This window comes from Perca flavescens, chromosome 3 (genome assembly GCF_004354835.1).
Source record: "Perca flavescens isolate YP-PL-M2 chromosome 3, PFLA_1.0, whole genome shotgun sequence".
Lineage (NCBI taxonomy): Eukaryota > Metazoa > Chordata > Actinopteri > Perciformes > Percidae > Perca > Perca flavescens.
The window spans coordinates 32,578,177-32,594,181 of NC_041333.1; the positions used below are offsets into that span (position 1 = coordinate 32,578,177).

General features: G+C 40.9%; 1 protein-coding gene across 1 annotated transcript in view; it reads right to left on the bottom strand.

The window, feature by feature from the left end:
• The window catches only part of bcas3 (BCAS3 microtubule associated cell migration factor), a 347,258-nt gene that overhangs the window by 264,066 nt on the left and 67,187 nt on the right, over positions 1-16,005 (bottom strand). Inside the window, exon 15 of the mRNA XM_028572947.1 lies at positions 14,200-14,524. Coding sequence (XP_028428748.1) covers positions 14,200-14,524 — 325 coding nt within the window. The remainder of the gene's footprint in view (positions 1-14,199; positions 14,525-16,005) is intronic.

Sequence of the window (16,005 nt, forward strand, 5' to 3'; positions counted from 1 at the left end):
TAAACTCCAACACAGCGGCGCCAGCCGGGGCTTGTGAGTATCCCCACACCCGCCCGGCGCCTCACACCCTGGGCAACTCCGGAGAAGAAAAGAGTCCAACCCCTATCCAGGAGTATGGTTCCAGAACCGAGACTGTGCGTAGAGGTAAGCCCCACCAGATCTAACCGGTAGCGCTCCACCTCCCGCACCAGTTCCGGCTCCTTCCCCCACAGAGAGGTGACGTTCCACGTCCCCAGAGCCAGCGTCTGCCGCCCGGGTCTGGTCCGTCGAGGCCCCTGACCTTCACTGCCACCCATGTGGCATCGCACCCGACCCCAACGGTTCCTCCTACAGGTGGTGGGCCCATGGGCTTTCTTTAAAATCCTTCTTTGAAATGTATTTCGAACATGTAAAAAAAGGAAGAAAATCTGGTCATTCAGAAAATAATAATATAGATAATATAGATAACATAGATACCTCATAACAAAATACTTTTTTATTTTTATTTTTTTGACATGTCTGAAAAGGAGTGGGAAGAAGTATATACTTATTTAATCCCACCCCTTCTCCATAAAAACATTTTTAATTATTTAACAAACTTCCTCTGGCATAATTTTTGTTATTTTTTAAATGGTTCTTTTTAAAATGGTTCGTTGATAACGGACCAATATCGGCAAACCTGTATCAGTCCATCCCCCACTTTCCCCCCCATTCATTCCTTGATAGACATGTTGAAGGAGGGAGGGATTAGAGCAGGGGAGAGGGAGAAGAATGAAGAAGGAGGGAGGGAGGGGAGCTGTAGTCTTTCTGTGCAGCAGGAGAAAGCAGTTCTACCATCCCAGTTCCCCAAAGTATCATTATTAAAACACTCACTTCCACAGGGGGAGGAAAGAGAGGGAGAGAGAGGAGGAAAAAAAAAAGAAAGAACAGAGGAGAAGAGACAGAGATGAACGCAAGGAGGGCTAAAAAGGGTCGAACACAAAGGGGGGAGAAGAAGGAGCAGGGATCCCCCACTGGACAGAGTAAAAACAAATTAAAAGAGCCCTTATAAAACACAGATGCTGCAAAGAAAATAAACTTCACAAGATTTACTGTTTTGCAAAGGAATCGGAAGACTGGTGGAAAAGCCATCAAGTTTTTTTTTTCTCCTCCTCCTTCCTTTTTTTCCCCTTTCTCTCTCTCTCAGGTAACGTTCAGCGGAGAGATCTATCTCCTCAGTTTTCCCTTTCCCTCCCTCTCTTTTCTCTTTGTACGGTGATCTTGCCTGTCTGCTATTTTCAGTCAAAGCTAAGAGTCGAGGTCAGGCCAGCCTGTGTGAAAATGGCTTCCTGCCCGGTCCCCGGCTCCCAAACCACAAGCTAACGGGGAGGTTTTATTAACAGCCCTATTTGGGAACATTTTTTGAACGTTTTGTATTTTCATTGCGTTTCTCATGTCAGGGAGCTTAAAAAAACAGACCGAAAAGAAAATCCCAGGACATGATTTTTCTGATTTCATCATAAAATTTGAACGCAAAAAAAAAAAAAAAAAGGAAGAGGTTTTTAAGTGTGTAACATACTGTATACCGAGTGTCGTGCTCAGAGCACTTTGTGTCGTAATGAAGAGGAAAACGCAGCAGCTGTTGTATTGCACGCAAAAACACCGACGCACATACACACTTACACACCAATTTAGAGAGAGCAGCAACATGCCAAGAAGTTCCTAAAATGTCTTACATCCCATTGTAAGACATTACATTATTTTACACACTCATGTTACTTTAGTGTGTGATATAAACACAAGCAGTATGGCAAAATGTGAGGTTAAAAATAAGATTTAGTTTTAATCAATTTTGTTTTTCTAATGTAGGTGATGATAGAAATGTTTGAACACCTATACAGAAAATGTATGACATAGAATTGGACCATTATTGACCAAAAAGTGTGATTTTACAATTTTAATGTACTGCAAGAGGAACATCCTACTAAAAATCACACCACAGGACACTATCATGTCTTACTATTAGCATTTATTGTACTCATATGCACTATATCCTTATTTTTTTACTGATACCTGCACTGCCTGCACATTTAAACTGTTCATACTGTGTGTATATATATATATATATATATATTTGCATATTCATTACACACTGCTAATACTGCATATATTGAGCGTATTCATACCTTCCCATTTTTTTTTTACATTCTATATTATTATTCATGACAATTTATTCTGTATAACACTCTGCACTGCCTTTTGCACTTCTGATTAGATGCTAAACTTGTTGCTGTCTCAGTACCTGTACTGTGTGCAAAAAAAAAGATAAAGATGAATCGTATCTAATCTGACTCAGACTAATTTGTGTAATTCATATATTCTAGTTAGATTTGGCAGGACATAAAGTGATAAAATGTCCTCAAAAGGGGAAAAGCGACTAACATCAGGTAGACAAGAGTGAAGAAAAAAAGATACAGAATGTCATCCTAATTGTTTCGAATGAATTGCATGTTGCCTGTACAAAATATGATTTTTCATTTACAAATGTTGGTATTTCCAACTTTGTTTAACATCAATTTAACGTGACCTTTGTCATTACATGTGATAACAAACAGATCAGAGTGTGACTGAAGCTAAATGAGAAGAAGCCCCCTGAGCACCCTCCAGTCAGAGAGAGGTTTGGCTGCATCCGTCACTCAGTCTGGGTCTAAATGCTTCTCCTTTCATAACCCCGTGCTCCGCAGGAGAGGAAACAATAAGAGAGGCAGAGAGGAGATAATGGGACGTCTGTGCTGCTGTCACAGCCGTCCTCCGCTGTCTCTATGGGCAACTGGATCAAAATTAGAAAACGTTGAAACGTTAACTGAAACGTTAAAACATTGCCTTCGTGATCATGGTGACAAACGGTGATTTTGCTGCAGGTAATGAAGATTTCAGTTCAAGCTTTTCTTTAATGAGGTTGGTTTTTGTTAATTGCTTTATCACAGCAGCCCCGTCTTCTTTCATCTGCATTAATAATCAAACATCCCAGCCCTCTCATGCTCCGCGCACTGCATCTAAAAACACACACACACACACACCCAAACAAACAAACAATGGTCGCACGTATTGATCTGATTTGATTTGGCCATTTATAAATGAGCCTGATCTAATGCTGATCGATTGACGTTGCAGTTACGTTCGGCTGTGACGGAAGCTCCATTGAATAGCGGGATTAAACCGCAGGGCTGATTTGATCGAAATTTAGCCAGCAGAGTTTTGACAGCATCAGAGTCTAAATGAATGGCGTGTCAAAAACACTTAAGACGTGATGCGAGTAAACAGGAGTTAAGAATAAAGAAAGACAAGGCTTCTTTCCAGGATTGTGGAGGTTTTCGTTTGAAAAAAAAAGTGTAAATCTATAAGGTTACTTCATGTCATGCTTAAATATTACCAGTGCATAGTGCATATTGTTGACTGTATTTACTTAAACAATATCACATTTATCCTTGAATTAATAAATAAAAAAGATTTTAGTTTTAGTAAAGATTATCTTGACTTTCTGTCAACAATAATTTGTTTTTACACTAAATTTGTGTGAATGTGTTTTCATGTTGCTGCATACAGTAGTATACATGCTGATGACTCAGGTCATGAGAGTTGTTAACACCCCACTACCTTGCAATGGAAACAGGACTTTTTTTATTATTATTATTATTCTGAGGAATGACATACCTATATTTAGGTTTTAAGTATTGGTGTTATACATTATATACTGTACACCTACAATAGATCAGTAGGTGTACAGTATAAAAAACGTGATATTTTGAGTATAGTTAGTACATACTGTAACAAATTAGTAACAAACTTTCCAACTGACCTGTTAAGCCCTAATGCTGGCGTAAGACAAACACTTCTACTGGCTTTAAGGAGCGTGAAAAACTAAACTGAAATGAGAGAAACACAAAAACAAATGATCCCCACATTGCAGCAGGACAAAGGTGGGATGTAAAACCTATTGATTCCGTGACAATGGAAGGCTTTGGCTTTTCAGAGTATGCACTTTCTCACATGGTAGGCAATAAGCTGGAAGCCACAAGTGCCTTCTGTGTGTAATGGCAAGCCAGCTTTATTTCTTTATCTCTACCTTCCAATTTTGCAAATCAAATAATGATGAGTGCAGTGGCGGGCACCCAGTGATAAGAGGGTTTAGTGGTTGTGGAGATTGAGTTATTAGGGTTCGTATAAAAAGGACAGAGGTCTCTGGCGGAGCCCGAACGCCGGCCAAAATACATATTCCTCGCTCTGTGTATTTTTGGTCGCTTTAAAAGCCCTAAAAGTACAGGGGAAGGCTAATTTTCAGAGTAAACAGCTTGTTCGATTGCAGTGTGGTTTTGCGCTGAGCTCTCCGTTTATTGACTCAAGCCGAGCTGGGCTCTTGGCTGCTCTGCCGACCACAGGGAGAAGCCTGCCGATGGAGCCTGCAACAAATACAAGCCGCTAACACTAGCTTACCTTTCATGACACACAAGTGTTAAATCAAATGCACTGAGTAATGTACAAAGCCTAATCCTCTTGACTATATGACAAGGAAAAATGCTTTTAAAAGAACATCTGCTCCTTTCAGAAAGCTATTTGTCATTTCCTATTTCCTGCTGACGAACAATGTTAAGGTTAGATTATTAAGATATGTTCAGTAGGATTTCAATGTGACGCTGGACTCTGTGTGCCCAATGAAAGATATTAATTATGAGAACATGCTCTTGTTTGTTTGTTTTTTCATTTTCATAGCAGTTACATTTTTTTTAAATATAACATGTAAAGAAAAAATGTCTTCAATTCCTCCAAAATATTCTAAAGACAATTACAAAAAAAGAGGAAAGAAAATGCCAAAAAGACAAAGATCACAGCTGTAAGAGGTCACTACAATTAACAGAAAAGTGTTCAGGCTGCCTCTTTAAAAGTAACTCCAAAGGAGGGCTGCAAGTTGTTTTAGCTGGAGGAAGTGACCATTCATTAAAAAAGCCAGAGAAATTGCCCCGCTCTTTCTCTGTTGTAAGATTTGTATCAGAGCAAAACCCTTGCAGCACAACTCAAGCTTTTCAAGTCTTTTCCTCTCCGTTTGTACGGCCTAGCTGCTCTGCTCCTCCCTCTCCAAACTGCTGGGAATCCTGACCACACAGTGCCACACAGAGGACAACTCTGGTACTAAACCACAGGGCTGCCACCAAGTTAATGTAGAATTCCATGACTTATTAAGTAAAAGACTTCCATAACCTTCCGTATTAATGATTTCGATAACAATGTTCTTGTTTTTTTACCCCAGTATGGATAAAAACCTTTTGTTTTGAAAGAATAAATGATAATAAAAGTTTATTTTAGCATAGTAAGATACACTTTTATTGACCATTGATATTCGCCGATTTCCCCTAAATTCTTTTTCTGTTCTTATTTATTTGTAGCTTCCCACCGAGACAGAGAAGCACAATGACACGGAAGAAATGTCCATGGATAAAGAAAAGGAAGCCATGCTGTTTTTAAAAAAAAAAATGTCTCAACTACATGTTATGGTAAATGTCAGCATATGCACCCGTCTGTTTTGGTGTGTGTACAGATGCATGTAAGTCGGAGGACGGGGTCAAAGAGAGGGAGGCATTGATAATGTTGCTCCCCGTGTAAGCTCTGATCCTTCTACATCTATTCTGTACGATCTCTCCTTGACTATACTGAGCTATATACACAACACAAAACTTGACAAAATACTTGCTTTCTTTTGCCTGGGACAACCTGAAAATGTTTGTGTTTTGATTCTAAAATGTCACTTCAATATTCTGAAGTTGAATAAAAATGCTAATCTTTAATATGAACACAGATATAACCTTTACACTAGAACAATTGCTTTCTTTTGTTTCTTTTTACAGATGTGGAGATTTAATTATTGAACTATGGATATAAACAATGGCATATATTGAAACGTAAATGTAAAGCTACAATTGGAAACTAATTATATACAGTATTCCCCAATTTGGCTTAAACCATTAATGACTTTGGGACATTTCTGGGTCGGGTTGGCCAACCATCAGAGATTATTTCTATGCCATGTGGTAGCTGTTCCTTTAAGATATCTGGTTGTAAACAGCAATTCAAATTTTACTCTTTTTATTTATTTTATTGTCGCCATGTGAACAATGTGTTTTTGCGGGTTTGCCTGTACTTTATAGAAAACTAAAACATGACAACTGTACCAACTGTGTGAATGCAAACAGAACTTCTATAAAAACAACACTGTATATCTGATTGTATTTGGCCGTTATAGGCAATGCTACACGTCAGAGAGGGAATGCTTTAAGGTAACATTGTAATTTGAAGTTTAATCTTTCCATCAATGTAATATTACTGCATTTTCTGAATCAACCAAAAACAGACATTCAAATATGGTTATTTTATCCATAAACCCTATCTCAATTGTTGACAAAACATTCTCACCACAAGGTCCATTTAGTAGCTTAGCTGTTAGCAACCTTCATTTGTATCACACAATCTTCCTCAATTTGACTGCTTGACTTTTTTCCCCTATTGCCCACTCCAACTTTGGGTCGGGGGTTGTGTCAGTTTCAGGCATGGTCAGTGTTGAGTGCTGAACTTGTTGTGGCTACCTTGGTGAAGCGAGAGAGTAGAGATGTCACAGCAACTACAATGGGATGTAGAAGTAAGAAACAGAGGAAGAAAACTCTAAATGAAAGAGCAAAGGAAAATGTATTCAAAAATACGATGAACATGTGGGCCTGTGGTGGCTTTAACAAAAACTGGTTAGCTCAGTCTCAGGCTGGATACTGATCCAAGGCAGACAGCTCATCATGATGACTAAAATCTGGACAAGTCATCTATCTCATGGTTTCAGACTGTTTACACACTTTTGAAATGAACATGCGATCTCGCTCTGGTAAATCCATCTGCTATCTGTGTGAAACAGAGATTTCGACATATCCAACTGTACTCTAACTATTTAAGTTACAGTATCTATACTGTCAAAAACAGGGTCACAGTAAGGTCGTGTGCATACGTGTCAAACACCAGCAGTTATGAGGTAATGCTTCCTCGGCATTGATCTCAGCAGAGTTGGTGTTTTTCACCACAGGACGATGACTGACGAAGGGGAGAGCTGGGGGAGGAGGGAGGTGAGATAAAACAAAAGTCCAAACCCAAATAAGCAAGCCGTCAGCCTCTAATAGCAGCAAGGAAGTGTCCCTTTATCAACAAGTGAATTAACAGTTTCCCGTCACACCTTGTTTTTTGCCTCCCCCCCTTCTCTCTGAACCAGTGCCAGGGCCCAGATGGCCCGGCGATCGGACCACCATGGCTTTTGCTCGGTGAGGAAACAAATCTGTTGCACTGACTAATAGCCTCGTGTTGATGTTTTATGGTGGGGAAGTGTACAACCAGAGCTGTGTATACACACGAAAGGCACCCAAGCCTGTTAAAAAATGCACACCAAGTCATAACTGTCATGAGAATGTCCCAGAAAGGGGGAAAGCGGGAGACATTTCACATATTTCATTCTGGAAAGTACAGAAAGAGTGGCGAGTGGAAAGAGAGTGTAGAAAAGCTGACCCCTAATCAGTAGATAAAAGCATCATCTCCATCTACAGCACCGCACTAGAGGGCAAAGTACAGACCTTCGCGAAAAAATATGAACACAGATCAAATGAAAAAAAAATCAATCATGGTTTTTGGATTATTATGATCAAGTTGGTTTCGGAGCGATTAAAACCTGTTTGTACTGCACTCTGCTGTATTATACAGTACACTGTGGTTGGATCTGAAAAAACATCTGAATAATAAAACTCTACAGTGGCTGCCATGTGCCTGGTATAGCCTCAATAACCTCTGCCCTGCGCAGAGAAACTGCACTCACTAATCATGCCTTGTATGCGCTGGGCCGCAGACGAACCGCGCTTTACAGCGTGGGGCGGTCACATTGTAGGTAATCACCTCAAATGACAATACATTGATCATACAGAGGATAGGCTTTGGAAAGGGGGGGGTGAGAAAATGTACTGTACAGGGACGTAAATAGCCATTCCAGATTTTAACACAAGAGAACGGGCAATTGCAGCCTCTATTTTTAGGCTTGCCGGTGGAACTGAGCTGGCAGCTTTGAGAAGGATGTGTACTTTTCTACAGTTCCTTCCCAAAAATCAACGTTGTCCACGCTGGCGACAATCACAGAGCAGCTGTTGTGGCTAGGTGGCCCGGCCCCAGCTTGCCTCACCCTGCTGCTTTCTGCCAGCCTAAGAAAACCGCCTTCACTGACCAAAATTCACACCGGACTCGCAAAAACAGGCGGAAAGCAGACACTAAAGCAAATGTGACTCAGTGTGTTTGCATCCGGTGAAAACGGCGCAAATTATGGAGTTTTTTTTATCAACGCTGGTGGCAGTCGTAGTGGTGGAGGGGGCTGGATTTCTAAATTTACATGTGGCAGGATGCTTTTGAGACAATATCTTTAAAATGACAGACACAGAGGCCTACATGACATTGCCACACAGAGATCTCACTGGTACACTGATAATGACCTGTATGCATGCACTTTTGCACCATGTAAATATATGCTCGCTTCTGAGGGCGAGAATCATCTTGTTTTGGTGCAAGAGCTTGTTTGACAAGTTTAATTTATCATTGACATAATTCTTCCAGAAACACCCAGAGAAGCCCCAGAAATGCACTGTATAAGTAAATAAAATTACAGCGTGCATAATTGCTGCTGCTAAGACCTTGTTGAGCGAGCACCCGATGTACAGAGGCTCAATCCTTACTGCAGCAGCCTGGGGTTCAATTCCGACCTGTGGCCCGTTGCTGCATATCGTTCCCCCTCTCTCTTCCCCTTTCATGTCTTCAGCTGTCCTCTAAAATAAAGGCCTACACTGCCCAAAACTTAATCTTAAAAAAAACAAAAACCTCACTGCAGAAAGGGCAAGCAAGCCATATGTTATTACATTTTATTTTCAACACAATTTGCATTAGATTATTACACATGACTGCTCTTGATTTTTCTGATTAAGATATCCAATCTACTTTTCCAATCAAGCTTTATAATGGCTAATCTGTTTTTTAAACTCTCAAATATTAATCGGTATCAGCTGCAAAAATCTTTTATTTGTCTGACTATAGAGGCTAGCTATCCCACAATTGAATGCCTCATCTGCAAGAAGAAAAATGGCAGTGATGCCCTTTGGCCTTAAAACCCACCGGATCGCCGGCAATCCACAATAAATGACGATAATTCGGACGATAGACTGTTAAATCCACATTTAAACGTTTGTCACGATGAACATGCTACATGCTGTTACATTCTCCACGATGTAATTGTTCAGTTCATTTTACGGAAATCATAAGCACAAAAGCAGGATTCCTTTAGAGCAGGGGTCACCAACCTTTTTGAAACTGAGAGCTACTTCATGGGTAATGAGTCATATGAAGGGCTACCAGTTTGACACACTCTTCTGAAATAGCCTAACAAATATGCTCAGTTTGCCTTTCGTTATATATGATTATTAATGATTAATGATACTCATCTATGTGAAGACACTGATCAAGTTAATGATTTCTCACAATAACTATCAACAATGACTTAACAAGGTGGGAAACAGATAATATCAATATTCAATTTTCATTTTTAGAACAGGCCTGAGGGCTACTCATGTGGTCCTTGGGGGCTACCTGGTGCCCGCGGGCACCGTGTTGGTGACCCCTGCTTTAGAGTCTCACTCGAAAGAGTCGAGAAAACATGGTGACTGCCTTCCTGTGTGCTGGTCGTAAACACCGAATATGGTTGTTTATATTCCAGTCCACTGATCAAAAGAATCAAAATCATTCATGAAAAATAATCTAAGTTGTGATACTTGTCATACGGAGTCCATTGCTGTCTGTTAACGTTGTTCGACAATCAGAAACCAAAACTTGTTCCAATTAAGTAAAACAATAGTTTCTTTTCTTCCTGCACTATATTGTTGAGTATGCTCGTTGTCGTTAGGTTGATGCCCACAAAATGAAAGTATGCCCACCTTTTTTTGTTCAGTTTTTTCACCCTGAGACAGCCTCTTAAGTACAGCAAGCGCTCCCACTGTGAAAGGCCAGTGGCCTCCGTCCGTCTCTACGCAGCCAGGGTACAATGAGCTGTCATTGGCTTAAAAGAACTATTAATATACAACTGGGGGTGCTCGCCTACCATTAATCCTGAAAGCAGTCACCCTTTGGTTGATTTTTTTTAAATTTGTGTAGGAGTTGGAGGTCTAAAAAGGTCGGGGAGCTACTTCTCCAGATGACACATTATTCTGCTTGTGTGTTGTATTCTTTGCAGTGTGGGTAAAAAGGTGCAGGTGCTTTCAGAAACACGTCTAATGTGATCACAGTCCCCAAGCGCAGACATACCCCACTTTACTTAATAAGGGAAAGTCAAACTTTTTGAACTTAAAAAGTGTTAGACAGTACTATATGAATGATGTTGTAACACTATAAGAACACAACGTGACTAACTTGTAGCTCACACAGTAAGGGGCTTTGTGTTTTTTTAGAAAGTGTGCTAGTGTCAGTATGGTATAGATTAACACCTTGACAAAAAGCGGTGTGAAACCTGACTTTAATTTCCTGTGGACTACATTTTACACTGTAATATATCAGTTATGAAAACCTTCAATTTTCTTCTAAAGAGTCTAGCAAGTTCACTGCAACTCCACTGGTATATTTGAGTCTGACCGGCTCCTTTTTTTATATTTTACCAATAAAAAAATAAGTTCTGTACATAGTTTATCTTCTTCAAATGTACACACACACACACGCGCACACACACTCAATAAGGTATCAATGTGAGGACTAATTGTTGACAGGTGGCCCTAATGCTCTCCTTTGAAACAAAAGTGTGATTTACGACCATGCTCCCCGAGAGTCCGGCTGTCAGCGCTGCTGCTACTACAAACTTATCTTTCTTTCTCTCTGTCTGTCACTCCTCCTCCTTTAGTCCCCCTGTTCTATCTCTCCTTCATTTTTCTCAATCGTACCTCATTACTTTGCTCACTCACTTTCACCTCCTACCCCACTTTGATGTTTCTGTCCCTCTCTGTCTCTCATCGCAGCGGAGCAGCGACTCTCCAAACTCAGACATCCTTTTAATGTTTGATGGCCTATTTTTCACAGTGTGGAGGAATGTGTGTGTGTGTGTGTGTGTGTGTGTGTGTGTGTGTGTGTGTGTGTGTGTGTGTGTGTGTGTGTGTGTGTATTTCAGTGTAGGGGTTACTGAGGGGTCTGGGTCTAGACAAGGAAGACAGGATGGAGAGAGGAAACAAAGGCGCCATCTTTCAAGCCAGTGTGTGTATGTGTGTGTGCATGTTCGTGGCTGGGGGGTGCAGTGTGAGTTCTGGGGCAGGCCAATAACAATATGACTTTAACCTGACCTCATGGTCCCAGCATCTTCTGTCACCTATTATGGCCCATATGAAGACTGTCTTTTCTTTCAGTCAAGACTACAAGGAGAGGGATAAGTGATATGGATAACATTTTCGATCACAGTATGTGTGAATCTATTAGTCAATATTAATATATATTGTTATAAAAAAACAGATGAGAATGTATCTTCATGCCAAATTGAGATACTTCATCACATTTATGCGAACATCTTGTGAATTCAATATTATCCTAAAGTAGTCCTGCTCAATTTGCAACATTGCCCACAATGGCCTACTAGAACAGCAGATATCAAAGAGAACAGTAATTTGCTATAGACGGTATTATGAAATCTGACTAGACTAGACTAGACATGATCTGAAATCCATCCAGCCAACAGATCCACCACCACTAGCATAATGGGCTACCAATTAACAAATAGTTTCCATCGAAGAGAACAACAATACATGGTATTTGTCCTCCACTTCACAGTTTACACTCTCCTGTGATGATTCTGACACATCATGATCGGAGCAGATTTGCTCCAGTCGGGTGTTAAACTAACACAGACGCAAGACGTGGCAACGGGACCCTAAACAAACCCTATTAAACTAAATGTTAAACTAGTAACCGAGACTTGACCAGACTTAAGTCTTGGTCACATCACAGAATCATAACAGAATAGTATCATGTCGCCCTACTCGGTTGTTTTAAGTAGCTCGGTAATTTAGACTGAAGTCCTCACAGGTATGTTTGAATACATAAAAAATGAGCTGAAGTTGTCAGAGTCTTTTAGTGCTCAGTGATTAAGAGGATTTCGTTGCCTGGTTCTTTGGTTTTCTATTTGCTGATAAACAAGGTTGCAGTTTAGTTTATATCATATATATATATATATATATATATATATATATATATATATATCAGTCCCTCCAGAAAAATGTGACTATGCGGTCGCATAATTCAATGCATAATCAGCCAAAGTCCGCATATTTATGCAGGGGCCGCATTTTTGTAAAAATAAATTGCAGCTTAAATTAAAAAATATAAAATAAAATATGCGGGGCTTGCATGATTTCATAATCCCCATAAATCCCCATAAATATCCTGCATATTCCATTGCATTTAAAAAAAAAAAAAAATATATATATATATATATATATATATATATGTAGTTTCTTAGACGGTTTGATGATTTGTTGGTTTATTATTAAGAGGATAGTGTTTTCGGTTTGCTGTGTTTTCCCTCCTTCATTCTTGTGCTGCCTTTCCCTCCTTTACCCATCTCCACACCTGCTCTGAATTAGCACCGTTAGTCCTCCATGCTCCCAGAGTTTTTAACAGCCAATCAGCTCCCTGCCTATTCTCCTGCCTAATCACCTCATTTCCCTCCCCTGAGCTTTCTGCCCTTCTCTCTACCTGCACATCATCCCATCATCAGATTAGTTTGTATTCAGGTTTCTGGTTTAATCAGCTTTGCCTGGCCTGCACAAACCGTCAAGGAAAAGTTTCTGTTGCCTGCAGACTCCTGTGTTAGGGTCCGCCTGCTCCACTCTCCATAACAAGAGTTATAATAAACCCCCAAAAAATTAGGGGAGCAGATCTTCTATGAAATACATTCGCCAGCTTCCTCCTTCAACTTGATTTTACAATTCAATAACTTGACATTCAATGACACTCGTGCTTTAAAAATGTAATTTCATTCTAAATTGATTAAGTATTTCAAAAGGTTAGAGATTTGGTTTCCGCTCCATTACGCTGACAACCATCTAGCGCAATGAGCATATAAGAGACGCTGTAAACTACATTCTATTATATAATGTAAAATTACCCATTAATCAATTCCTAGTAATTTGGTTCTCTGAAGTGCTTCAGTTCTTGTCCTCACCCAGGCTGCAGTATACTGTACATATCAGAGCTCAGGGATATTCCTGGAAATCCAAGACTAATGAGAACTGTGATATTTTACACGGTGTAACACCTCTGGGGTCAAGCAGTGCAGCGGACAATAATATATTGTCATTATTTGTTTGTTGTATTTTAGGTTTAGGACCTGTGGTCATTTAATGTAAAAATAAATAGACAAACACGAGTCATGACATGGTGTGCTTCCTGGTAGGCCTTTTTGGAGGGCTACATAACGGAAAATCAGAACACACAATGTGTGTGTTATTCAGTGTTTATCTATGTCAAATAGGGACACACAGACAGTGTGAGCAGCCTGAACTGCTGTTTGACAAACAAGGTAGACAAGGTTGTGGCAGACAGTCCCTGGAAAACAGCTACTGAGATGACCAGTCACTGGAAACGCACGACGCACGCACGCACGCACGCACGCACGCACGCACGCACGCACGCTGTGGTTTGGTTTTACAGCACATTCACTGTATGGTTCAGCTCTCATTAAACTCAGAAGACCGCCTTTCCTGACAAAAAAAGCTGTGATATACTTACTTGCACACAAAGATCAAAATACATTTCTCAGGAGCTGGTGATTAAATCACAGCTAAAAGGAGAGTGAATATACTTTTTTTTTTTTTTATCATCATCATCATCAGGCGGCCAGAAACACTAATGGATGCTTATCCTCTGTGTCTGTTGCATGTGTCAATAGTCAAATGTTTGCTAGCACACTTGTAACTGACTTGAGTATAGCTTCTTAAGCTTTCTATCAATTCTTAACATGCCAGAATATGACCCTGTGAACTCTGGATAACCTCCCCCCATGCTGCCGTGCACCTAATGCTCACTACGATGCCATCCTGGACATGCAAAGAAGCAACAACATCAGCAAGCCTTGACTTCTCCTCCCTCCTCCCTCCTCACCGTGCAGTGGAGACCCAGAGGGGCTGCTGGACAGGCCAGGAATGGGGCTACAGCGGCCCCCGATGCCGCCTCCTCCGCCCAGGATGCAGCCACCTCCTCCTCCTGCTCCTCCTCCTAACGCGGCCACCCTGTTCAGCTCCTGTTCGATCTCCTCCAGGCCAGCGCTCTTTTGGAAGCGAGACATCCGGTTGACCACCCGCGGGGACATGTGCGTGCGGGCGCAGGGCGCACCGCCGTAGGGGTTGACGGGAAATACATGGGTGGTGCCGCGAAGGGTGCTGATGGCTACCCAGCGACTGTCCTGGCTGAAACACATGTCCTGGACCTGGACAGAGACAGGACAAGTACAGAAAGGGGACAGGTACGGAGGTCAGGGGACAGTAGGGGGATGAGACAGAGAATGTGCAGATGAAGGATGAATTACTCACTGTATTTCCATCCACTTTGCTCATGATTGAGTGTTGAATAGCTCAAAGGACCAACACAGAATATGGGACGGACAGTGAACAGCCAGCTAATGTAGCTATACGACGGTGTCGCGTTAGAAGATTTAAATACTTAATGAAGGGATCTACGCGGTGCCAGCTCTGGTTTGGGAGATTTCTGAGTGTGTGCCTGTGCCATCGAGTTGGTCTGACCATGACAAAACACAAGTGAAAATCATTTAATTTTAATCATTAAAAGTATGATTTAAAATGGACGATTTAATGTTATTACCGAGAATATCAAAATGGTAAATACTAAGTACAATGTTTTGACATTTTACATCAGTACATACCTAGTCTCACTTTGCCAGACCTTCCTCCACAGTGCTGTGGAGGAGGGTCTGGCTAGTCTAGACAGCATTCCAGGATGGGAGAAAAACGTGCTCTGGTTTATCGGCATTTCTTTAAACCGATCACAAGCGTCTCGGACGCACGGCGCTAAGCGGCGGACAGAGCCACGGTGCTGTTGCAAAATAGCCTCGGGAAGGAACTTGTTTCAGTTGCACATGTGTACGTTCAAATGTTGTCTAGCTAGCTACCTGTCTGGATTCACCCTGCAGAGATCTGAGGAGCAGTTAACCGTAGTCCTCACAAAATCGACTGGAGTTTAGAATGCCAACACAGAGAAAGCGGAAGGTGACGGACATCCGGCCGAACGAGGGACATCTGGCGGAATTTTCAGCGGGACCTGAACAATGCCGGAAGTGAAACGTCGTCGATATAGACTAGTACATACCTAATCCAGTTGCTAATGAGTATGTCATTACATGAATAGTGACATAATTGTTGGCAACACAGCCATCTGTCGTAGAACAGGGCCCCGTTTACCAAAAGAATCTTCGGGCTAAGATGGTCGTAAAGTCCATTTTACAAACCTTCTCAAACTAAAACAGGCGTTTCCCAAAAGCATAGTTCCTGAAGACACTCTCAGACACTCCCCAAAACTACATGTTTTATTTAAGTTTTTATTCCGTTATCATGAACACCAACATTTTTTTGTTAAGGGACATTTGATGTCAAATGTTTATATCAGACATTTTGTAATGTAGACATTTAATAGCATTTGTAGAAACTGGGCCCTGGTGACATAGTGTAAGAAAAACAGTGACAGAGATTATTGACAGGATTCAGTTGTGCTTGTGTAAATTACATGCAATTTAGAAATGGATCTATAAATTGTCAGTATAAAACAACCACAAGTGATTCTGGAATGATAATTTGCGGGTTTCAAATTATAGATTTCAATTATGTATGACTGCTATTTCTCCTGGCAGTATACTTGTACCCATCCTTGGCCAATCATTTACATACAGTATATTCA